The sequence below is a fragment of the Mauremys reevesii genome, linkage group 10 (genome assembly GCF_016161935.1).
Source record: "Mauremys reevesii isolate NIE-2019 linkage group 10, ASM1616193v1, whole genome shotgun sequence".
Lineage (NCBI taxonomy): Eukaryota > Metazoa > Chordata > Testudines > Geoemydidae > Mauremys > Mauremys reevesii.
The window spans coordinates 6,412,698-6,436,829 of NC_052632.1; the positions used below are offsets into that span (position 1 = coordinate 6,412,698).

General features: G+C 46.5%; 1 protein-coding gene across 5 annotated transcripts in view; it reads left to right on the forward strand.

Annotated features, from left to right (window-relative positions):
- IGDCC4 (immunoglobulin superfamily DCC subclass member 4) overlaps window positions 1–24,132 on the forward strand; it is a 179,833-nt gene that overhangs the window by 49,418 nt on the left and 106,283 nt on the right. For all 5 annotated transcript variants that reach the window (XM_039490080.1, XM_039490083.1, XM_039490082.1 and 2 more), the window contains one exon: window positions 14,587–14,916. In XM_039490080.1, the coding sequence (XP_039346014.1) occupies window positions 14,587–14,916 (330 nt within the window). The remainder of the gene's footprint in view (window positions 1–14,586; window positions 14,917–24,132) is intronic.

Consider the following 24,132-nt stretch of genomic DNA (forward strand, 5'->3'; position numbering starts at 1 on the left):
AGAAAGAGGGGGAAAAAAAGCCTTTTTCTCTTAGTGTGATATCTAGCAGAACACACATGGTCAGGGAGCATTTTCCTTGCGCTGTTTAAAAGGCTTTTCTTGCGCTTTGGAAGGTTTTCTTTGGCTTGGATTCTGCAAGGTGCATAAACCAGTTCCAATGTGCCAGATGTGCATGGAATAGGAAATGCACTGGCCGGTCTCCAGGCAAAGCGGGACCTGCCGTACAGTAGCAGCTCTCCAGGAAAATCTCTTGCTGCCAAGAACTGAAAGTGATGTCAGCCTTGGAAGTGTGTCAGATTAGCAAACTTTTGTACTTCGCTCTTTGTGAAGCATTAATCTGCCACGGCCTGTGCTATAATGAGTCCTCTCTTGCTACATCCTTAAATTTTTTTTTTAAACTAACTATTCAAAGATTTTCACATAAATACTTTGGAAGCTTTCAGCTGGTGATAATTTAATTTGACTGGGACAAATCCTATCCTAAAGCAGATCCTCAGTCTGTATTCAATCTTGTTAAAAGCGGTGCTTGAATACCTTATGGTCATGGCCCAGAACATGACAGCATAAAATACTGATAGTGCAGTCTTGGGGGCATGACTTTAGATTGCTGTATTGGTTATTGTCAGAGTAGGCAGAACTCCTACTCAGGTCAATGCCAGTGAGGACTTTGGCCCATTGTGAATAGTAATTGACTGTTTATTAACCTGAAATGAGCATTTAAATTGTTTGTCTAACAGCACCACTCACGCTTGTCATTGGGGCTTGGACCCAGAACTATCAACACAGACTGCTGCCGCTTGAGCTTAAGGAGTAACTCCAGTAGTAGCTGGCAGTAGTAGGCTGCTACCTTCTCTGTGGACCAGCCACTAGATGGGAGACAAGACACACACTGTGCAAGGGTGTTTGAATGCATGTAACTCCTAGCTGCTTTTTCACCACCTTTGACTCATTTCTCAAAGTTTTATTCCACTGCCACACAAATGCAAAAAAATATGGTGAGGAAACACAAGTAATAGCCTTGACTAGGACTGATACTGCAGGGTCCTCTACCCCCTGGTGGCTCAAGGGTCACAGTCCTCTCTCTCTGCCTCAGGGGAACCACAGGGCCGGCCTGCCTGCCTGCCTGCCCTTAACCTGTTGCAGCCCTCTGCTGCTGCTCAGGGAGGGGTTTGCCTCTCCTGGCCCTCCTCCTCATACAGAGCTGGGTCCAGCTGGGAATGAGAGTGAAACATTAACTGCTGTTCAGCTGGATCAGCTGATTTCCATCACCTGTCTGCTGGCCACCTCCTGAGGGCTTGCTGCTCTCTGGCTCTGCACGCCCTGGGGTGGCAGTCTGCCCTGCTACCATCCCTTCTCTTCTCTGTGTACCCCTCATAATCCTCCCTGTCTCTCAGGTCCATAACCTGGGCATCATCTTCAGCTTCGACTTCTCTTGGTCTGCACATCTTGCCTATGTGTCAATCTTGCCTATTTGTTCTGTATAGCACCTGTAAGATGTGGCCTTTCCTGTCCATCCACCCAACTAAACTCTCCTCCAATCACATCTTGATCCCTGCCACATCCTTCTCTCTGGGCCTTGACCAAAGCAATCTTGCCCCACTGAGACCCATTCAGAATGCAGCTCTGACCTTCTTACCCCTCTCTTCGAGTCTCTCCACTGGCTTCCCCTTCTCGTTTGCATCAAACAGAAGCTGCTTGTTTTCACTTTCAAGGCCTTTCATGACCTATCTCCACCCTACCTATCATCTCTTCTTCACTAGCAAAATGTCAACTCCTCCATGCTGCCAGCCTCCCTCGCTCACTTGATACCTTTTCAAACAAGCCCCTTTGTGCTTTCTCCCCCGCTGCCCCTCGCACTTGGGAGAAGTACCCGGTGCACATCTGCAGACTTAGCTCATTGTCCTCCTTCAAATCCCTCATTACAACACCCCTCTTCTGTGATGCCTACAAAACACTTGGCAACAGTCAAGACGCTGGTGTGCCGAGACCCACTGCCCATCATGCTGACTCATATTGTCTCATTGTTCCCTGGAGCTCCCCAATCAGCCTGCCTATTTCTTGTCCGATGCTTAGATTGAAAGTTCTTTGGGACAGGGACCGTCTGTCTGTCCTGGGCTTGTGCAGTGCCTAACACAATGGAGTCTGGCTCCTAGGCATTAAAATAATACAAATACATAATCTAGCTGGTATTAGAAATGTTTATTAAAAGCACAGCCCCTCTCTCCATTGACCAAAGCCATTTGTCTCCTGTTGAACAGTAACCTTTTGTTTGCCCAAGCCGTGTAACAGAGATCAAGGACATATTTGCTTCTGATATCTGAAATGTTACCACGTTGGTATGTCCCTGAGTAGATCTTTCCTCCTCTCTATTTTAAAAGGCAAATTTCCAGGGAGGCGGGGGAAGATGTGAGGCGTTACATGCAAAACACGAGGAGCCGGGAGTTACATGCAACACATGAGGAGACAAGTTCTGTTACCAGACACAAAGCGCAAGCTCCCAGCAGACGTGTGGCCGACTGTTACGGTGTATCCTGCATGTGAAAGCCGCACTCGCTGAGCCTCGCTTCTGACCCATCAGGAATCTGTCAAATTTGGCTGGATTGCTAGCTCGCACCAGATGGAATTATTTATAGTTTTGTAATCCACGAAAGCCAGGGCATCAGTTTTACCTTCTACTCGAGTTTAAGCCTCGAGCCGCTCAGCTCCAGTTGAGCGTGTGTGGGTCTAATGTATTCTCGGTTGTATGTCATCACATACACATATGAAAGGTGTAAAGCATCCAGTTGCTGCAAGTCAATGATTCATACTCTTTCTACTCTCTGATTATTGATGTGTATTCCTGTAGTGCCAGGATCAGGGCCCGTTATGCTGGGCTGTGTACTAACATGTAGGGAAAGTCTCTGCCCCATTCATCTGAAAGGGGCAGATTTATTTCCATTTAAGTCACTGGGCATCTTTCCACTGACTTCAGTGGGCTTTGGATCGGGCCCAAAATTCAAGAGGTGATTGAACTGAACAAGCAGGTGGAATGAGGAGGTGGGATACAGGAAAATGAGTATGTTTCTGCTTAGATTAATGTTGATTTAATGTTGCATGAAGCACATCACCTCCTGCCGAGCCGTTATCAGTGCAATAGATAGATTAATATAATAATGCCCTGCAGAGCCGGTTTCAAAGAAGCTAGTTTTGATGGAAATCTAACACTTTAACACAAGACACCAGGGCCTGGTTCCAGTCTCACATGCACGCTGTGTGTTTCCACGTGTCTCAAGCAAATCCCTCCACACAGCTGGTATAGGCACAGTATCCAATCTAGGAAATTCTGAAGCAATCACAATCTGGTTCTGAATAGAACAGTGACCCGTTTGCGTGAATGGAATTTAATATCGACTCACCTCTGCAGTTACGTATGTCTAAATCTGAACTAGTGAATGTTTTTCCCCAAATCCTTCCCCTCACCCTTTCTTGTTTTGTTCTCGAGAAGTTATCAAGATGTTCTTAATTACCCTGAGGCAATCTGTGGATAGTGGGTAGACAGGTGGGAGCACCCTCTAGTCTAAAAAGCTGTTTTGTATGTACCACTTCATGTTGCTCTCTCAGAAATCCCCAGTGCTGGATTTAGAAATCCAGGCAAGTAGAATATTTTATGTCATGCCACATGTTTGCATTCGAAATGACCATGACAGCTAAGAGCAGCGGTGGCTCCAGGCACATAAGAACATAAAGGCCGTACCGGGTCAGACCAAAGGTCCATCTAACCCTGTATCTGTCTACCGACAGTGGCCAATGCCAGGTGCCCCAGAGGGAGTGAACCTAACAGGCAACGATCAAGTGATCTCTCTCCTGCCATCCATCTCCATCCTCTGACGAACAGAGGCTAGGGACACCATTCTTACCCATCCTGGCTAATAGCCATTTATGGACTTAGCCACCATGAATTTATCCAGTCCCCTTTTAAACATTGTTATAGTCCTAGCCTTCACAACCGCCTCAGGTAAGGAGTTCCACAAGTTTGACTATGCGCTGCGTGAAGAAGAACTTCCTTTTATTTGTTTTAAACCTGCTGCCTATTAATTTCATTTGGTGACCCCTAGTTCTTGTATTATGGGAATAAGTAAATAACTTTTCCTTATCCACTTTCTCAACATCACTCATGATTTTATAGACCTCTATCATGTCCCCCCTTAGTCTTCTCTTTTCCAAGCTGAAGAGTCCTAGCCTCTTTACTCTTTCCTCGTGTGGGACCCTCTCTAAACCCCTAATCATTTTAGTTGCCCTTTTCTGAACCTTTTCTAGTGCTAGAATATCTTTTTTGAGGTGAGGAGACCACATCTGTACACAGTATTCGAGATGTGGGTGTACCATGGATTTATATAAGGGCAATAATATATTCTCAATCTTATTCTCTATCCCCTTTCTAATGATTCCTAACATCCTGTTTGCTTTTTTGACCGCCTCGGCACACTGCGTGGACCAGCACCAGCGCTCCAAGCGCGTGCCTGGGGCGGCAAGCCCCAGGGGGCGCCCTGCCGGTCCCTGCGAGGGCGGTAGTCAGGCAGCCTTCAGCGGCTTGCCTGCGGGAGGTCCCTGGTCCCACGGATTTGGCGGCAATTCGGCGGTGGGTATACTGAAGCCGCGGGACCGGGGACCTCCCGCAGGTAAGCTGCCAAAGGCAGCCTGCCTGCCGTGCTTGGGGCGGCAAAAAAGCTAGAGCCGCCCCTGGCTAAGAGGAAGCAATACTAGCAGGTCCTAAATTCAGAAGTAAATGTAATTCCTAAGTGCCGTCTCAGTGGTTAAAACGTTTGATGGCTGACCTCCAAAGGGACCTCATGACTATTGGATCAGGAGTCCACTTAATTAGAAACAGTCCTGGAATAACCATAGTTTCTATATTATATTGGCCAAGCACTTTCTACTAGTTGGTAAAGTCTTTTCAGTAGCAAATTAACTCCAACAGGGTGGGTAGGTAGGGGTGTGTGTGTGTGTGTGTGTGTTTAAACAGAGCCATATCTCTTTCTATCAGTGCATAACAATGGCTGGAAATTGAAAATAGTCTGCAGCATTTTAGAATCCTGATTATATTTGTTTTTCCTCTGTTGTGATCCTTTACCCTGAAAGTACTTTACGTAGTATGGTGTTTTGAACCAGCCACGCTGCTACATTTCCGGAGGCTGTAAGATATTTCTCTCTGTCTGTTCTGTTCTTTGAATATCTAGGACCAATTTATGATTATTTTTATTGTGGTAGTGCCTAGCACCCAGTCAGAGCCCTGGGCCCTACTGTGCCTGGCACTGTGCAAACGAATACAAAGACCCTGCCCCCAGAACTCTCAACCCAGGGTTTTGATAATATGCAACAGCAGGCAAACAGGAGCAGGCGGGAGGATGAGGTGACAACAGAGAGCTGTAGTTGCACACTTATCACAGCACTCATGCGGAAATCAGTGGAGCTGCATGCACTCATGCCAGGTCTGAATTTGGTTTGTTCAGTGCTATGTTTAGTGCTAAGCGGTGGGAAGTTGTCACATGCGTCTGAACAGAAGTTCTTCCCTTCCCTAATCAAGAGTCCTCATGGTCTTACACTAAATGGGCTGTTAATGAGCCAGGCTGTTCTAATGGCTGCACACAAAGGTACCAGCTTGGCGGGTACACATTTTTAGCTAGCACCAAATGGGCCTTTTCTGTGCCCAATTTTCCTGGACAGTTGTGGCTCTTTGGAAATTTGCTCTTCAAAGTAAAAAGTGAGTGATTCGGCTCAAAGATGAAAAGGTGCCTTGTAAAGAGGTGTGGAGGAAGCCTGATCCAGTGGCACTGGCCAGTGAACCAAATTCAGTTCCCTGTTTCGCCACAGGCTCCATGGGCAACCGTGGGCAAGTCACTTAGTCTCTCTTTGTCCAGGTCCCCATCTGTACAGTGGGAATGATTCTGAGGTGCTCTGGGACTACGCTAATGAGGCTCGGCCAAGTACCAAAAACAGACAGAAGAGGATTTCTGTGCTAGTCGCTGTACCATGCTGTGAGTAGCCAGACCATATTACGACATCAGTCGTAATAGTCAATGTATGCAGGACGTATGGTGGCGTTTTCAGAGCTCAGGCACCCAAATCCCACTGAAATTCAATGGGAGTTGGGCACTGAACTAGGCTGCTTTTTATCTGATGCTCCCCCCCTCCCCCCAAAGCCTTATTGCTGATAACAAATGAATTCTCACTATACTCCTGTGAGGGAGATAAGTGTTATCTCCGTTTTACAAATAGGGAAACTGAGACAGAGAGGTCAAGTGACTCAGGGCTATGAGAAAGTTGGTATGAGAGGCAGGGTTGGAATCTGCAGCCTTGCAATGTAGTGTTCAGACTGCTACCACACTCCTCCTCATCCTGAGAGGTTCATCATAGATGTAGCTTTATGTAGGAGTAATTAGGCTGTTAAAATGCTTAGGATTTCTAAGGAAGTGCAAAGAAATCAGACCCCTCCCATAAGAAGTAGCAGTGTGTTTTGGAATAACTGGTAGTAGCAGCAGCTCTGGACTTGCATGCCTCAGTACTTCGTTTTGAGGGCTTCCCCCTCACATGATACCGTATATAAATACAAGCTGAGTAGGGTTCATATGACGTTCTACACATAAACTGTTTTACAAGAACAACTGTCGTTGGCTGAGAGCCCTTTGAAGGGTCTCAGAAAGCCCAGTGTTGTCCTGGCCGGAGAAGAATACAGATTGGTGTTCTTGCAAGTAATTCATCACTCCGGATGTGTCTTCTGTCCTTAGTCTGACTGATGAGTTCTCCTCTGCCTTGCATGCTTTGTTAACCAGCTTTCTGCATTGATTATGTCACTTTCCTATTGTGCTCTTTTTGGTAACCTGCTCAGGGCGTATTTTTCTCTTTGCCTAAAATACCTTTCCTTTCACAGTGTTATTTATACCAATGTGCAAGGCTCGGGCCTCTCTCCTGTGCCAAGAGCCACTCAGGGAGCAATAACCAGCATTCCAAGAGAGCAATGCCTCTGCGTGTAGCAGAATACAGTGCCTGTATGTAGGCTACCACGCTGGGTAATTTGACATGGTCTCTGCAATGTGTAGTCAGCCAGCAGCTGTGTGTTCTGTCGGGGTTTGAACACTGGAGGGGAGCGGAGAACAGTGCACGGGCTGTCGCACTGCTTTCTCCCTCTGTGGGTTGCTGGGGTGGGCATAGCATATCCAGGCTGAGGCTGCAGGTTGGGACACCTTTGTCTCCTGAGCTGCTGGGGCTAATGCACGGGTGCCCAACCTCACGCCCGCGGGCTATACATGGCCCACCAGAGCATTTCATAAGACCCGCGGCCTGCTTCAGCACAATATATTAATGGCCGATTCATTAGCGTTTCGTTGTCATGTTTACATCAGTTTAGTTTACATAAGGAAGTATCAAAAAATACTGTACATAGAAACAACCTATCTAAATTCATGTGAAACAAGCTGAACTTCAAATATAAATCAATGCAGGTGACTTTAAATCTTATTAAAATATATGTAGACTCTGGCCCATGCAAGGTTGTGCTTAGGGTTATGTGGCCCTCCCGCCTCCAACGTTTAAAAAGTCAGCAACAAAAATACCTGCTTATCTAAGGTGCTTTTATAGCCCCCACCACCCTAATATCTGAGCACCTGGCCATTGTTCATGTGTTTAGCCTAACGATCCCTGTGGGAAGTTGGTAATTGCCATCTAGATAGGTATTGTTATCCTCACTGTACATATGGGGAACTGAGGCATAGAGACACTTAGGTCTCGTCTACACTACGCTACGCGTTCATGGGGGTGGGTGAAAAAGAACATAAGCACGGCCATACTGGGTCAAACCAAAGGTCCATCTAGCCCAGTATCCTGTCTTCTGATAGTGGCCAATGCCAGGTGCCCCAGAGGGAATGAACAGAACAGGTTACCATCAAGTGATCCATCCCCTATGGCCCATTCCCAGCTTCTGGCAAACAGAGGCTAGGTACATCATTCCTGCACATCCTGGCTAATAGCGATTGATGGACCTATCCTCCATGAATTTATCTAGTTATTTTTTTAACCCTGTTATGGTCTTGGCCTTCACAGCATCCTCTGGCAAGGAGTTCCACAGGTTGACTGTGCGTTGTGTGAAGAATACTTCCTTTTATTTGTTTTAAACCTGCTGCCTATTAATTTCATTTGGTGAGACCCATAACACACCCTTAAAACCATAAAAGCCACACCCTTGGGCGACATAGTTATACCAATTTAACCCCCCCTGTGTAGACAGTACTATGTCTGCAGGAAGCTTCTCCTGTCGACACAGCTATTGCTTCTCAGGGAGGTAACTACGCTGATGAGAGAGCTCTCTCCCATCAGCTTAGAGCATCTTCATTAAAGTGATACAGCCGATGCAGGGTTTTGAGTGTAGACTTGCATTAGGTGACTTGCCCAAGGTAATACAAGGTGAGTGAGGTAATATCTTTTATTGGGGCAACTTCTGCTGGCGAGAGAGACAAGCTTTCGAGCCACACAGAGCTCTTCTTCAGCTCTGGGAAAAGAACTCCCAGCATCACAGCAAAGTGCAAGCTAGAAAGCCTTGTGTAGCATAAGTAGTTAGCACGTATTGGAAAGGACCATTCAAGGGAGAGTGGCCTGTTAACACCCGTGTAGTCATAGGACATGAAGAGGGGGTTGGTGGGTTACAGTCCGTCCAGTAACCGATATTACCAGGGCCGGCTTTAGGCACTGCGGGGCCCGATTCGAAAGAGCTGCCGCCAAAGACAGCAGCGGGACTTCGGCGGAGGCTTAATTGGCTTCCGGTGCCTTTGGTGGCACGTTGGCGGAGAGTCCTTAGGGAGGTTGAGGGGCCCTCTTAGGGGCGCGAGGCCCAATTCGGGGGAATCGGGTGAATCACCCTAAAGCCGGCCCTGGATATTACCTCAGCCACCTTGTTTCTCTAATATCCTGGGACCGACATGGCTGCAACTACAATGCATACACAGTCATACAGGCCGTCTGTGGTACAACAGGCCGTTGAAACTGCGTCTTCCAAGTCCTAGGTCAGCACTGTAACCACTAGACCATCCTTTTATCATGGGATAAAAGGGAAGGTCCTTTCATGGATTGAGAACTGGTTAAAGGACAGGGAACAAAGGGTAGGAATTAATGGTAAATTCTCAGAATGGAGAGGGGTAACTAGTGGTGTTCCCCAAGGGTCAGTCCTAGGACCAATCCTATTCAATTTATTCATAAATGATCTGGAGAAAGGGGTAAACAGTGAGGTGGCCAAGTTGCAGATGATACTAAACTTCTCAAGATAGTTAAGACCAAAGCAGATTGTGAAGAACTTCAAAAAGATCTCACAAAACTAAGTGATTGGGCAACAAAATGGCAAATGAAATTTAATGTGGATAAATGTAAAGTAATGCACATTGGAAAAAATAACCCCAACTATACATACAACATGATGGGGGCTAATTTAGCTACAACGAGTCAGGAAAAAGATCTTGGCGTCATTGTGGATAGTTCTCTGAAGATGTCCACGCAGTGTGCAGAGGCGGTCAAAAAAGCAAACAGGATGTTAGGAATCATTAAAAAGGGGATAGAGAATAAGACTGAGAATATATTATTGCCCTTATATAAATCCATGGTACGCCCACATCTCGAATACTGTGTACAGATGTGGTCTCCTCACCTCAAAAAAGATATTCTAGCACTAGAAAAGGTTCAGAAAAGGGCAACTAAAATGATTAGGGTTTTAGAGAGGGTCCCATACGAGGAAAGATTAAAGAGGCTAAGACTCTTCAGCTTGGAAAAGAGAAGACTAAGGGGGGACATGATAGAGGTATATAAAATCATGAGTGATGTTGAGAAAGTGGATAAGGAAAAGTTATTTACTTATTCCCATAATACAAGAACTAGGGGTCACCAAATGAAATTAATAGGCAGCAGGTTTAAAACAAATAAAAGGAAGTTCTTCTTCACGCAGCGCACAGTCAACTTGTGGAACTCCTTACCTGAGGAGGTTGTGAAGGCTAGGACTATAACAATGTTTAAAAGGGGACTGGATAAATTCATGGTGGCTAAGTCCATAAATGGCTATTAGCCAGGATGGGTAAGAATGGTGTCCCTAGCCTCTGTTCGTCAGAGGATGGAGATGGATGGCAGGAGAGAGATCACTTGATCATTGCCTGTTAGGTTCACTCCCTCAGGGGCACCTGGCATTGGCCACTGTCGGTAGACAGATACTGGGCTAGATGGACCTTTGGTCTGACCCGGTACGGCCATTCTTCTGTTCTTATGTTCTTATGTTATGTTCTTCCTCTACTCAGTCAGCTATGACATCTATTAGTGTCACTGCTTGTGAGGGACAAAATTAGTAATGAAAAATGGAAGAGTGGCATAAATCGTAGCCACCAAAGGGCCCAGTCCTGCGAGATACTTGTGCGCTTCCGGTAGGGCGGGCAGCACTCGGTTGAACTTTGGCCCAAAGGAAGCTACAAGAGAAGCAGTTCATCCCTTTCTGATCCACTGACACATGTTTATTCGGATGACACATGATTTACCCTCGTCAAGAGCCCCACCCTTGGGTTTGTGTTGCGCTCCAAATCATTGCGTCGCACGTTTTCATTCTGTTTTACCCTGCTAATAACTCTGATACTATCCTGAGCACAGACGGTGCTGACTGTGTTCCAAGTCTTCAGTCCTCCACACACCCCAGCGATGGCAGGCAGTGTGTATTACATGGGAAGGGTAATAAGACAGCTGCACCCCGAAGGAGAGCAGCACTGTGAAAACCCCAGGTGTGGTGGTTTGCTTGATGCAAGGCAGAAGGTAAACTGAGGCATGGGCAGGGCTCTGCTCCAGGTGTGAAGAACTAAAGACGTCACGGGGTGGGGGGAATTTTATATTTCAGGTTGAATGAAAATTAGTTTCTTTATCAGAACCTTTTAACCTGCTGTTAATTTTCTTCTTGGCAACAAAAGGCCATTGTTTGGATGAAGCGGGGGAAGGCACCATTATAATCTGTAGGAGAGTGCACAGACGAGAACACGTATGTCTGTGACTCTGAGCTGAGACCGCGGATCAGCAGGCCTCTGTGAGCACAAATGCGTATCCCTGGGCTCGCTGCAAGCTGACAGGTTTTCTGCACAGCAGGGGGTCACTAAATTAACTGTGCACTTGGGCCGTGCAAATTCCTTCTTTTCAGTGGCACCTGGAGCTTTCGATGCCTAGAAACAATTCCATTCCCCCGCATGTGTAATTTTGCGTGTCATTGCCCCTAATTGCATGCTTAAAGTGCGCGCTTTTAAAATGCAGCCCTTTTATCGGCAGTAGGTAGTAGAAGGTTTAATAGGGTGTTTGAATTCCTATAAAATTAATCTGTAGCTTTCTGTGATAGGGGATGGGCAGGGAGCCATGTGGTTCATATCCAGTGTTGATAAACTCGTTATAGAGGCAGGAAACATTTTCAATTGGAGCAGTGACAAAATAATTTGGAGGGGAGCCATAAAAAGAGTGGATGTGATGCTTCTAGCACAGTGGAGATTGAAATTGCTGGTGTGTGGAAGCAGTGCTGCCAGCTAACATTGACTTAGTGTCTCTGGAGACCTGTAATAGCAAATGCATTTTATTAATGACAATATTCTTTAGGAAATGCTGAGGCATTGTTGCTAGAGGTGGAACTCTCTTGCAAGTGGGATTGCGTGTGTTGGTTTGGAAACCTTCCAGACCAAGACCTGTTCAATTTAACTTTCTCACCACTGGTAACTGATTGAAGATCTCATTGCGGCAAGCAGGCTGCCAAGAGATGTGATGCAGTCTTCTCGGTGTCCAGTAGTTTGTAGCTGTAACATCCTTCCTTTTGACTGAGAGTGGAGATACAGCACTTTAGGAACCGCTTGCAGGGATCATCATGGGGTTAGAGTGCTAAGCCAGTGGGATGGATATTTTGGCCATTTTTCTGTTGTTTGTTCTTTTTTGACTGTTCATTTACCTTATGATAAACTGTAAGCCTTGTAAAAAAAACAGGAGTACTTGTGGCACCTTAAAGACTAATAAATTTATTTAAGCATGAGCTTTCGTGAGCTACAGCTCACTTCTTCGGATGCATAGAATGGAACACACAGACAGGGGATATTTATACATACAGAGAACATGAAAAGGTGGAAGTGTTATCCGCTATTCAACACCTGCTTTAATCGGTATTCCCTGTTTTTCATTCTTTTTTCCCCCTTTTGGCCTTTGCTGTGTTTCTCTCGTGATTCATCACTAATCAGCCCTTGTTCATGATCTTGTTACTGTTAGATCTCTGTGGGTGAATGTTTTGTAACGCGGATTTGAGTAGTGCAGCCTTCAGCGGACAACCATGTCTAGCTATCTAGGTCTGATTCTGCTCCCATCCATGTTAGTTGGGGGTCTGGCTCTTTTGTAGTGCTCTGCTTTTTGTTTCTTACCAGTCAGCCCACAGAGATGGAGTTCTGAAAGCAAACATGTAAAATACCCATTCTGTTAGAAATTGTGACCAGCCTGAATCAGATCCCCAGGTCTGACGCTGGTTTCTGAATTTTGTGGCAATTTACATTTGGATCCAAATCTGGATCTGAACTTCCTGTCTTGTGCTTGCTTCTACAGGGGGCTCTGAACGCCCTTGAAGTTAGGACTTGGCTTATGACTACCTACTCCTTGCAGAATTCTGTGCCAAAAAATTAAAAGTTCTGCACCAAAACAATAAAAATTCTGCACACAATATTTTAAAATTTTGCAAAATTCTGCAAATTTTATTTGTCAAAATAACACTCTATAATCACGCCAGTTTCGATTAGTTTGGTAATTTATTTCAAAATACCTCTCTGTAAATATGTCTGTTACAATACAGACTCACGCAAAAATTTCCCCAGGGTTAGAGAGTTAAAGAAACCCCTGTGACAACCCAGTTCCAGTTTCTTGGCCCCCCTGTTCCCCTCCTAAAAGCCCAGCTGGGAGGTCGGACACCCACAACCCCTCCCTATGAGTCCAGCCGTGGGCCCCCCAGCCAATACACCTGAACCCTCCCCTCCCCCGAGCCCAGTTGTGGGGGTCCCCCTAGCCCAGATACCCACACCGCTTCCCCTCCAGAGTCCAGCTGTGCCCCCTCCTCCCCCCAGCCCAGACACATGTCTCCCTACTGCCCAGGGATCCAGAAGGAGAAACAGCCTATTGCTGGGTCCCAGGCTTGTGTGGAGTTTCCCACATGCCGCCGTCTCCTTCCTTCAGGGCCTGTGGGGAACTATAGCTGCTAGGAAATTTCTCTCTCTCCCCCCTCTCCCTCGGACAGTGTCTTCTGTGCGTGAGCTGGATTCTGCTGGGTCCAGCAACCCGTAGTAGCGGCCAGCAGCACTGCAGCCCATTTCTGCGGGAGGGGGAAAGGAAATTATGTGCAAAAACATATAATTTCTGCAAAATTCTGCGTTGTGCAGAGGTGCAGAACTCCCACAGGAGTAGACTACAGGAAAATGGCCCCTCTCCCCATGTGCATCCAGGTTAAACAGGGTGGCTGGATATTCTCAGCAAAAAAGACTCGCTTCTTTATGGAAAAGTTCTACGGAACTTCCTAAGGGTGAAATCATAGGATTACACTATAAAATTACACTATAAAATTAAAGGATCTCAGAGCACAAATGAATTTCGATAGGCTTTTAGCCATCATATAGAATGCTATTGCGGGGAGATAATTCTCAATTACATCTTATAAGGTAGTTAAAGCCTGCAGGAAAGCTCTTATTTTCTTTAATTTTGTAGGACTTTTCCTGTGTGTTTACCCATCCTGTGCGAAGAAGAGTCATTAAGTTTGGTAGGAAGCAGATTCCTACCCGTGCTGAGCCGAGATCCGCCCCTGGGGTAAGCTGGCTTCAGTGAGACTTGTGCCTGATGATGCTAAGGGCATAACTGCCAAGTTTTGTGCAGTGATACGTGTGACACTTCATGCAAAAGTCTTGGCTAATTTACATACTTGGCCATAGCCATAAATATCAAGTTATGCTCAACATGCCCTGCCCCTAGCGGGGGCGAGGGATTGGACAAGGAGCTGCAAGGAACTGGACAACTGTAGCTTGGGTAGGTGAGTGGGTGTCTGGCAGTGTAGGAATAGATGGGAGGATGCTGGAGGGAGTCTGGGGGTAAGTGGGCGGTGCCAGGGTGTCTGAGACGGTAGCTGGGCTGTATGGGTGGGGATGTCTGGAAGGCAGGTGCGAGAGCCAGAGGCTGTCGCTGGCTCCCCATTGTCTTTTGTGCCTGATGATACTGTTACTGCCACCTTTGCCGCCTCCTGCATACACCTTCCCCAGCAGCGGTATAGCAACACAGGAGGCAGGGAGGCTGTCTGCAGAGCTGACGACACTACCATAGCCCAGAGGAGACCCTGCAGGTCATTCCTGTAGCCCAGCTTAATGGGTGACCTCTCAGCTGTGCGAGAGAGATGTGCGAAGGGGGCTGCCACTTGTGAGTGACACGTCAGATGCCAGACCCCTGGCAGGGCTGAAGTTTGCGTGTTTATGTCCGATCGTGTTAACTGCGAAGTGCTGTGACATCTGTTTGTATAAATCAGGAGACAACCCAAATGTCTTTTCCTTGCAGGGAAGCTGTTGCAGGGGGATTCTCTGGAGCTGAGCTGCAGGGCTGCCTCTGCAAAGGTGACATTAGAGCCGAGCCACGCCGTGGTGTTGGACTGTAACCTGGCTTCTGTCGAGCAGTTGATCAATATCACGTGGAAGAAGAATGGGTTCCCATTAGTGGAGCAGGAGCACCTTCGCGTGCTTCCAAATGGATCACTCTTCATATCGTCCCCGGCTGCTGCTAAGGAGAGTAAATATCCTGAAAAGACTGGCGCAGAGGGTAATTACTCCTGTGTCTCCCAGAGCTCCTTAGGCGTGGTTGCCAGTCAAACGGCTGCAGTTAGATTTTCAAGTAAGTATTTTTCTGGTATTGATATAGACTCTTCGGCCTGGCTTAAGAGTGGAGAAAGAATTGTCTAGGAAAACGTGGTTCCTTTAAATGCTGGCAGGCCTGAGAATTCTCTGTAAAATAAGTTACGACGTTGTCGTCTTTCCCCCCCCACCTCCCGGTTACATTTTAATTTCCCATGGAACCCTTCCAGATTCCCTCCTGACAAGGCCCTTCTGTTCTCAGAAAGCCAGGCTTTTCCTTTGGGACATTATCTCGTCGAGTCCTTTTTGTTTCAGGACACACGGTCCGTATACAGAATGCACTATATTTCCGAAGGCCAGAGCCTCACTCAGCTGGCCTAAATCAGTGGGAGTCAATGGAGTTATACCTGCTTACACCATTGAGGATCTGCTACCTTCTAGCATTTCTTCAGTGACAAAAAGCAGTTCCATCCTGTGCTAACCTTCTGTCCTTCCTCCTTTATTCAGTCTCTTAATTGGTTCTTTTTGCCCCAGTGTTATTACAGAAACTGTGGTGCTGGGTCTTGTTAAGTTGAATTATACTCTGTGTGTGTGTGTGTGTGTGTGTGTGTGTGTGTGTATATATATATATATAAATAAATTATATTGGCACATCCCGAGCTGCACTTTGATTAGCTGTTGATATTAATTAGTGTTACCCAACACGTGGCAAGAAGAGTACCTAGGAGAATGACTTACATGGGACCTGAATAATGAGATCAGAGGTCAAAATATTTTCTTAGCATGTCACCATTCACCTAATTCCTTTGGGATCTGCTAGATAATTAGCACTGCTTTATGCTCATTAAGTATGGGGAAGTGAGAGGAGCTGTAGTCTTTGAAAAGTCTATCCTTGCCCCTAAAGATCGTTCTCCTTTTCTCTAGTGCATTCAGCTCACACATTAGCACAAAGGAGGAGTGCGGGGAAGTGGGAAAACAATACTCCAGAACAATGGATGCTGAAATAGACTGTGCTGGGGAGCAAGGGAAAGGGAATAAGGTCTGTGTGTGTCTTTGAATAATGGAAAGGCATCAGACATTCTGACTTCTCCGCCTTACCTAAGAATTCCATGCTCTGGATGCAAACTACCTGCTGTGCTATGGTAGGTCCCATCTCCCTGGGCCCCATATACAGGTTGATGAGTCTGCTACAGCTGTGGTTAAAAGAGCAGAGATGACCGTAGAAAATGCAATATTTAAGACTCAGAAGTCCTTGGTTTGTTCCCCATTTGGGTTGGCAACCCACACTGGTGTGTCATGTTACTTATAACCAGTTAAGCTGTTAACAATTTTATTATAACATGTTTTCTGTCATTGGTGGTGGTGGGTTTTTTTTAAGATACCTCTGTGTGTGTCAGTATAGTTCCCTTGGAGTGTGCTGCATTGGCATTTGTGGAGACCGAAGCCCTCTTTGCTCAGATAACCGGTCTAGCACAGGAACTGGAATCCAAGCTTCTGCTCTCTGTGCCTGTCCAGTGGGACACCCCCCCCCCCCCACGGTTGGAGGATCATTCAGACCACATGACTATTCAGTCCTCTCTCCCTCTGTTGCAGTAGCACTAAGGATCTCAATTATTGTCAGTTGTTTGTGGTGGTTTCTATGATGTGGATACTGGAAGTTGGACTGACACTGAGGCCTTGCCTACATTACAGGGGGAGATCGATCTAAGTTACGCGACTTCAGCAACGTGAATAACGTAGCTGAAGTCGACGTACTTTGATCTACTTACCGCGGAGTCCACACTACACGATGTCGACTGGAGACGCTCTCCCGTTGACTCCCCTTGCGCTTCTTGTTCAGGTGGAGTACAGGAGTTGACGGATACTAGATGGACCATTGGTCTGACCCAGTATGGCCGTTCTTATGAGATCAGTAAATTCCGTCTGGTAGCTAGCAAGCAGTCACAGCAAGACACACTAAGGCCTTATCTACACTTACCAGGAGTTCGATGTGCGGCAACCGATGCACCGGCAGTCGATTTAGTGTGTCTAGTGAAGACCTACTAAATCAACCACCAATCACTCTCCCGTCAACTCCTGTTAATGGGTATAGGGTCTCAAAAACGGAACGAGAAATCACAATGGGATTGAGAGTCTCAAAACAGGGTGGGAAGAACAATTCTGTGAGATCCTGGCACAGGTGGCAACTAAAAAATTTCAGAGCGCTAAAGATACAGCAGCACCGTTGTAACTGCAAGGAGCCAGATTGTGCACTGGGGTGCCACCTGCGGAACTTGCCATGCCGACCTCCCCTTTCATGCCTAGAAAGGGTCTCGTCTGCTTCTGTTCTGCTCAGACCTGTAGGATGACCCTTTGTGGGTTCAGGGATCTGCAAGTGTGCTCGGACTTGGGCCAGTGCACGAACATACCCCTTCCACCCTGCAGAGAGCCAAAGCATACATATTTGGAAATGCCTTTAAAGGCAGGGAATGGGGAGCTGTTTGCAGGCCAGTTTCAATCAAAAGTGGCTTCAGATGACGAGTGCTGCAGAGCAGAAGACTCTTGCACCAAGAGTGATTTGATTGTATGCAAGCATTAATACATAGAAAGGCATGACCGATAACGTGGTGTGTGGTTGGTTGGCTTTCATTTTTTTGTTTGTTTGTTCTGTGGTTCCTTATCTAACAGTTACCTCTTTAACACCGTGAATGAGACATGCTTTGGTAAATAATGGAGAGAAGCTAAGTGGCACTTTTGCAAAATGTACAATAAAAATCAATGCATCTGTCCTACCCGGGTACTTCATTGTAAATTACAGAGCTAGTTTAAAAAGCAAATAATTTTAAAGACATTGTCAATTTGAAAATCACACTTTTCTCAAAATAGTTTACCTGCCGTTGTTTACTAGTATTGTGAATTTAGAGAACGATATTTGGATCTGTTTTCTCAGTTAGCCAGTGTCACTCTTTCTCCTGAATAGATGCTCTCCCCTGTAATTTGTTTTGGGGTTTCACACATGGCAGTCGTTTTCTTCTTAGTGTATGCGCAACATGCCTCAGGTAGCACATGACTGGGATTCATCACCGAATTTGGTCTGCTGTTTGGATCATTAGCATCCCTGGCCCAGGCCAGGGACTGAGATGAGGTGCGACATGAACGCTGATCTGTGCCCCCCACACGTGGCAGTAAGGGATGGGAAACACAAGAAATAGAAATTGTCCAACCACAAAGCTTGGCAAGGGGAGCCAGGGTTGGAAACACAATCTGCTCTTAAAATTACTTGATTTCAGATTAATGGTATCCCTTTAATGTGAGCATTTGCCTGCTAATTATTATTATTTGGATTATGGTTGTGCCTAAAGACCACAGTTACAACAGACGTCCCATTGAGCTACATGTTACACAAACACATAAGTAATTTAAAAAAAAATCTACACCACGAAAGACAGAAAACATGTTATAAGAAAATGTTAACAGTTTAATTGATTTATATGTAACATGACAAATCTGTGTGGGTTGCCAACCCAAGTGGGGAACAAACCAAGGACTTCTGAGTCTTAAATATTGCATTTTCTACGGTCAGCGCTAAAAGGCCTCTGCTCTTTAACCACAGCTGTAGCAGGTCAACCTCCTATCTGTGCCCCAGCCACCAGTAGAGGGCGACAGAGTGCCGCACAGAGTAAGCATTGGTTACATGTGTAAAACTTAAAGGACCCTATATATGCTGGAATGGATGGATTTACTGAAAGCAGTGGGTTCTTACAGGGGGGTAGTTCACAGTGATTGGCACCTTGCAGGACGGGGCCCAGTACACTAACAGCATTACTCATAAACTGCAAAAAGGAAACCAAATATTAGAAGTGTTGAACGTTGGGGGTTGTACTCGAACTTGTCATGAATAGGCTAGTTTGGGAGGGTGAGTGTTTCCCTTTAAAAGAGGGAGGCCTTCATTGGCATAGCTCCTCCTTGAGTCAATCTGTGCAAAAAGCAGGCAACAAAAGAGAAGAGGCAGGGTTGTTCTAACTGGTATGTTAGATGGATTAGTGAGACCCGATAGTACCGGGGACCCTGGCAGGTGACGTTACCCCCTGCGTTTTGTAAAATGAGTTCTTAGGAACACCGAGGATCATTAGTAATGTTTCATTGAACTAAACAGAAAATGTAACAAAGGAAAATACAGTGGCGTCCCAAAGTGCTCAGATATCATAGAGTTGAGTGCAGACTGGCTAATCGGACAGACGGGTGCACTGACACAGTACTGATGTAGGTGCTTCAGGACTCAACATTTTACAGGCGTGTTTAAATATCTCTCCCTTCCCCCAGACAAAAAGCCAACCAAAAACAGTTTTCATTGTTTTATTTTTAAGATATGAATACTTTTCTATTAATATTAGATTTCTTAAAATAATTTAACAAAATCTAAATATTGGGCCGAAACTAAAACTGTGGTGTCCTTTTAATTATAGCTGTGTTGGGAGATCCAGTAACTAATTACAAACAGTTACTTTTACACTCGTTACATCTGGGTGGCTCTGAAGTTGGCACTTCCCAATAGCAGGTTGCTGGTAATAAGTTACTGTAAATGTATGAGTGTTCTTGGTAATGGATAACCCTCAATAAAGCAGTAAGGATTTACAGTAAGATATTACTCGTAAAGTTTCAAAGTAGCTACACACTCTTTTTTTTTGCTGGTTTCTGCCTGCCCTGTGTATTTGTTTCTTAACCTCAGCTTGGAAGTTGCAGTTAGTGGTGCCAGTCTGGGCAGAAAAGTGACTTGTATGGTACGTGCCGGCATAAATAACCGTAAGGGCTGCTGGGAAGACTGACTCTTCGTGTTTTCTGAGGAATTTATGATAGCCCACTGCAGACTCCCAGACGTGCTGTGGAAATAGAATAAATTACCTTTAAAAAGCAACTTAAATTTGACCCACGTTGTGCATTTCTGCACAGCACTGCCTGGCACGTAACTGGCTGCTGTGCACAGGTTTCTGACCCCAAACGCACGATAATTTCTCGAGCCTGCGTTTTGGTTTGTACACTGAGATTCTGGGAGGGGCCAATTGAACTGGTGCTGACAATTCCAGCACTGGTGAGTGAGCAGGGAGGGAGCATGGATTTTTTTTAAAAGGCAGTCCCTGGGCCACAGCTTGTTTTAAAAACCAGATGGGGGGGCTCTTTGGAAAGGGCCTTCAGACTAGCCATTGAAATGATTGGAGTCCACTGCGTGTACACTTCTGCCAAATTTGAAACTGGGATTAGGCTGCAGCTGGTCATTCCATCTTGATCAAGGGGTAGCTACTGCAGCATAGAAGCATGATGGGGCCAATCCTATTCTGTTACTAATGCCTGTAGCTTCAGGGGGGCCACTTGCATTACCAAGGAGGGCAGGGTCAGGCCAGTAGGGAGTGCAGTGGGAGCTGAGAGCTCCTGCTACTGGAACGTCTGTGGGGCTCTCTATAGCCCCAACGAAAACCAAGAGGCTGGTGTAAATTACCATAGTCCCATTGAAGTCAATGGAGCAATGGCAGCTTATACCAGCGGAAGATCTGCCCCCAGATGAATTAGTTAAAGATGCTGATGAAGCAATTCTCTTGAGGAAATAGTCTGGGGAATTTTGCTGGCCATTTTGAGATTGGAAAACAACACTGAATGGGCCAGGACCTGATGGAACTGGTAAAACACAAGGTTGTTTAGTTTGGTGGCTGAGGCCCCATTTGGGAGCCAGTGATCTCTCTCCATGTAGGCTGTGCGCTCTTCTTGGGCTCGGTGTCGGGTGTCTCCTCTTTAGTGATGCCTTCTGCTTGTGAAAGCTCAGCTCCGCCTTCGCTCCATTAGGTAGCAGCAGGGCAGGGGCTTAATCTTTGGCAGGGAAAGAGATTTGAGGAAAGTCCAAGCTGGCAGTAAAATGGGAGCTTTAGTGCAGACATGCTGATGTCCTCAGGTGCCGGGTGTGTTTTAAGGCGCCCTGGGAAGTAGCTGAGAAAGGTATAATGGATTTTGGTCCCAAGCTCTTCGTTCCTCCAGTTCAGTGACTCTGACTGCAGGTGCCAAAGAAAACCAGGCGGTGCTTTTATCCTCAAGACTGCTCGACCAGGCAAAGTCCACGAATCCAGCCCAAGGCAGAGGGAGCAATCTGACTTCTCAAGCTCCCTGTGGTGTGTGCACCATGCTAGGAAGAGATGTAAACAGACCCTCTGCTTTGCAGAGTAAGACTTGGCTGCATCAAATCTTCTGTTTGCCATCATCCTCAGAAACGCGGGTCACGGCGCCAGATTCTGCTGTCCACTTGCCTTCTCGTAGATTGAATTGGCAGTAGAGGCCTCATGCTCGAGTCCGCACCTTTGGGTGCCCACGTGCCAATGTGATTGCCCAAATGTGGAAGCTGGGCATCCAGCTGAGGTGCCTGTGTTAGACTATAGAACCCACAGAACGCACCCTTATATTGTCACGTTAGAGGCTATTTAGACCTTAAGATAGGCCCTTAGGCTTCAGGCCTCATAGGGTTATAAACTAATCAACCTCGCTACATCTCTCCCAGGATACACTGGTGATATTTGCCCCTCACCTCGACTCCAGGTCATTTGGTGCAAAGCATGGAAAGTATAGTGGGGTGGAGGGAAAACCATTCACGTACACAAGGGAGATCTGTGACCCAGCATGCAAACCCGACCCCTGCTCTGCCCCTCTTGAAGAGTGAGGAGAGCCTAGGTTTGCTTCTGACTCATTGCCAATGCCTGCCAGGTGGAGGGGAAAATACACAGAAATGGGCAGGCAGGTTTCTGGACCTAAAGAAAAGGGTTGGGGGTGGGGAAAGAGCTGTTCTCAAAGGCTGGAGGCGAAGCACAGAGAATCAGCGTGCTCAGACCAAGAGAAAAACAGCAGCAAGTCCCAATGTTCGAGTGTCAGATTTCCAGTGCTCAGTGTGACCTTTCCCAAGGAGATGCGCAACCCCGGCCTGGCAGGGATTGGCCCCTCAGGCCTTCCTACCCAATCCCCTTTAAGCCACCTTGGTCCCAGAGCCAGGATTCAGCAAGGCAGCTTTCTGTAGGGCTGCTGACTGAAAAATTTCCTTTGACGCTGGTTTTCAGCTCGCCATGAGAAGTGTCTGCTTTCTGCAGAAGAGTTCGAGGTTTTGTCCAAAAATGACTGTTTTTGCTTATTTCTGCATGTGGGTGCGTGTGGAGAACCCAGCTCTAGATTTGTCCCATTCTGCCTGGTTCTTTTTACTGACCTTTCTGTAAAAAGTTAAGAAAAAAAATCTGTCCCGTGTTGAGTGAATACAATAAACGCTCAATCCTCCAGCTGTTGCCAACCCCAGAGATATGTGGCCCCCTAAGGACAGTCGGCTTCCAATGCAGGACAGACTAGAATTGCAGAGGGTGGGCACGCATCCAGAATATCTCAATAATGTTCATTTCCAGAGCTTCCTTTATTTTTACAGTCAGAGTAATCCCTCGGTCTGGATTGAACTGCAACAGATGTACTGGTCTTGTTTTTAAAGGGTTTCTTTGAGCAGCGAGGGTTGCAACCCCACTCTGACACTGCTGTGTTAGTTTGGAGGCGTCGTTCTCCAGTCCCCTCATGGAAAGGCGTTGATGCCTAAGACTCAGCTGCTGTCCAGTGAGAGGCGCTCTGACCCAGGTGAACTGTGCAGAGAAGGAGCATGGGCGGGACCTAGAGAGGTTGGAAAAAAAGGGCAGGAAATAGGTTGCATTCTGCTGTAGGGGTCCACTCCTGCGACTTTCTGAGCACCCTAGTGAGATTACGCCCCTGGATGCCAAGGAGCTTGCATGGGTATTACTGAGGGCAGAATTTGTCCCAGTGTCTCTTGACGAGACGGTAAGGAGGAGGAGCAGTCACTGTATATTGCACGGCCCCCTTCTGAACTCGAGGGGAGAAGTCCTAGACAGGGAAGAGCACTAAAAAGCGGTAGCAGCTGTCTAAGTTGCAAAGACTCTGCGCTGTCTGTGCTGTCTCGCAAGGTGACTACCCGTTTATAAAAGGAAGCGGAGATGAAAGGAAGGGCCTTTCCAATTCAGGCTGGTATTCGTTTCAGGCACAGAAAAAGATCTCTCGAGAGCTGAGGCATTAAAATAATAAAACAACGTAATATCCTAGATTAAAGTCCCTCGCATTTGGAAATTGCCTTCAGAGCTGTTTTAAGAATGTGAGAGCCAATAAATAACCAGCCCTTGACTTAAAAACTAAGCTAGGTTAGAAAATAATGTGAAGGCAGTAATACTTTTCTGTGCTATAATGCCTCTCGGCCTGTGATCCTAATGACGGTGAGGCAGGTAAGTAATATTAGCCCTGTTTGCCACTGGGGAAACTGAGGCACAGATGGGTTTGCATTTACCCAGCATCTTCAGTATGGAAGCCGGGGGGTCCTGTGCTTGCCCATTGAAACACACTTACTCTAGTAGAAGGGTAAATAGACCCTGAGCCTGTCCAACGCGTGTTTAACCGTGTGCTGTGTGAATAGTCCCACCCAAGTCAAATGCTACTCACAGTGCATCAAATCTTTGCAGGGTTGGAGCCATAGTTGTTTGGTTATCTGTTTCGGTAGGGTCTATGTGAACCAGTTGGTTTGCTTAGGAAATATTAAGCATACAGTGTCCCAAAGGCTGGTTCCTCTCTCCTTTTCTCTTCCTTCTGCATACATTTGCAGTGCCAGATGAATAGCTACTAGCAGTATTTAATAAACTGGGTGACTTTTTGGGCTTGTGAAATGCCGGGGATTGGACAGGAGACAGACCGGTATAGTGCAGACAGACACTGGGTAAATTGTGATGGTAAGAGATGGGAAAACCACCTTGGGTCAATTCAGCCCTTCTCCCTGTCAGTGCAGGATTGCCTGTCTGCCTTACGCCTCTCTCCGATCGGACAGAAAATTCCTCACCTTACACAGCACTTCATTTTACTCAAAGATTCTAAAAGCAAATAATCTGTGCAGAACATAGGTCACGGCATGTAAGGCCACAAGGGATCATTGTGATAATCTAGTGTGATACCCCCCCCCAGCCCCTGTATAACATCAGCCTTGCACCTCCTGCATCGACCCCAGGAACTTGTGGCTGAATTTACTAGAGAGCGTATCTCTCTTGAGCTAAGGACTCTGAACGAGAGAGAGTCAACTACATCCCTTGGTAAATTATCTCCAAGATTAATTACCCTCACTGCTAAAAATTTGCACCGTATGGTACAGCAATGTGCCTTACAGTTTAACTGATCTGGTTTTTTTGGCTGGTAGCCTGTAGGGGAGACCAATGGAAAAATA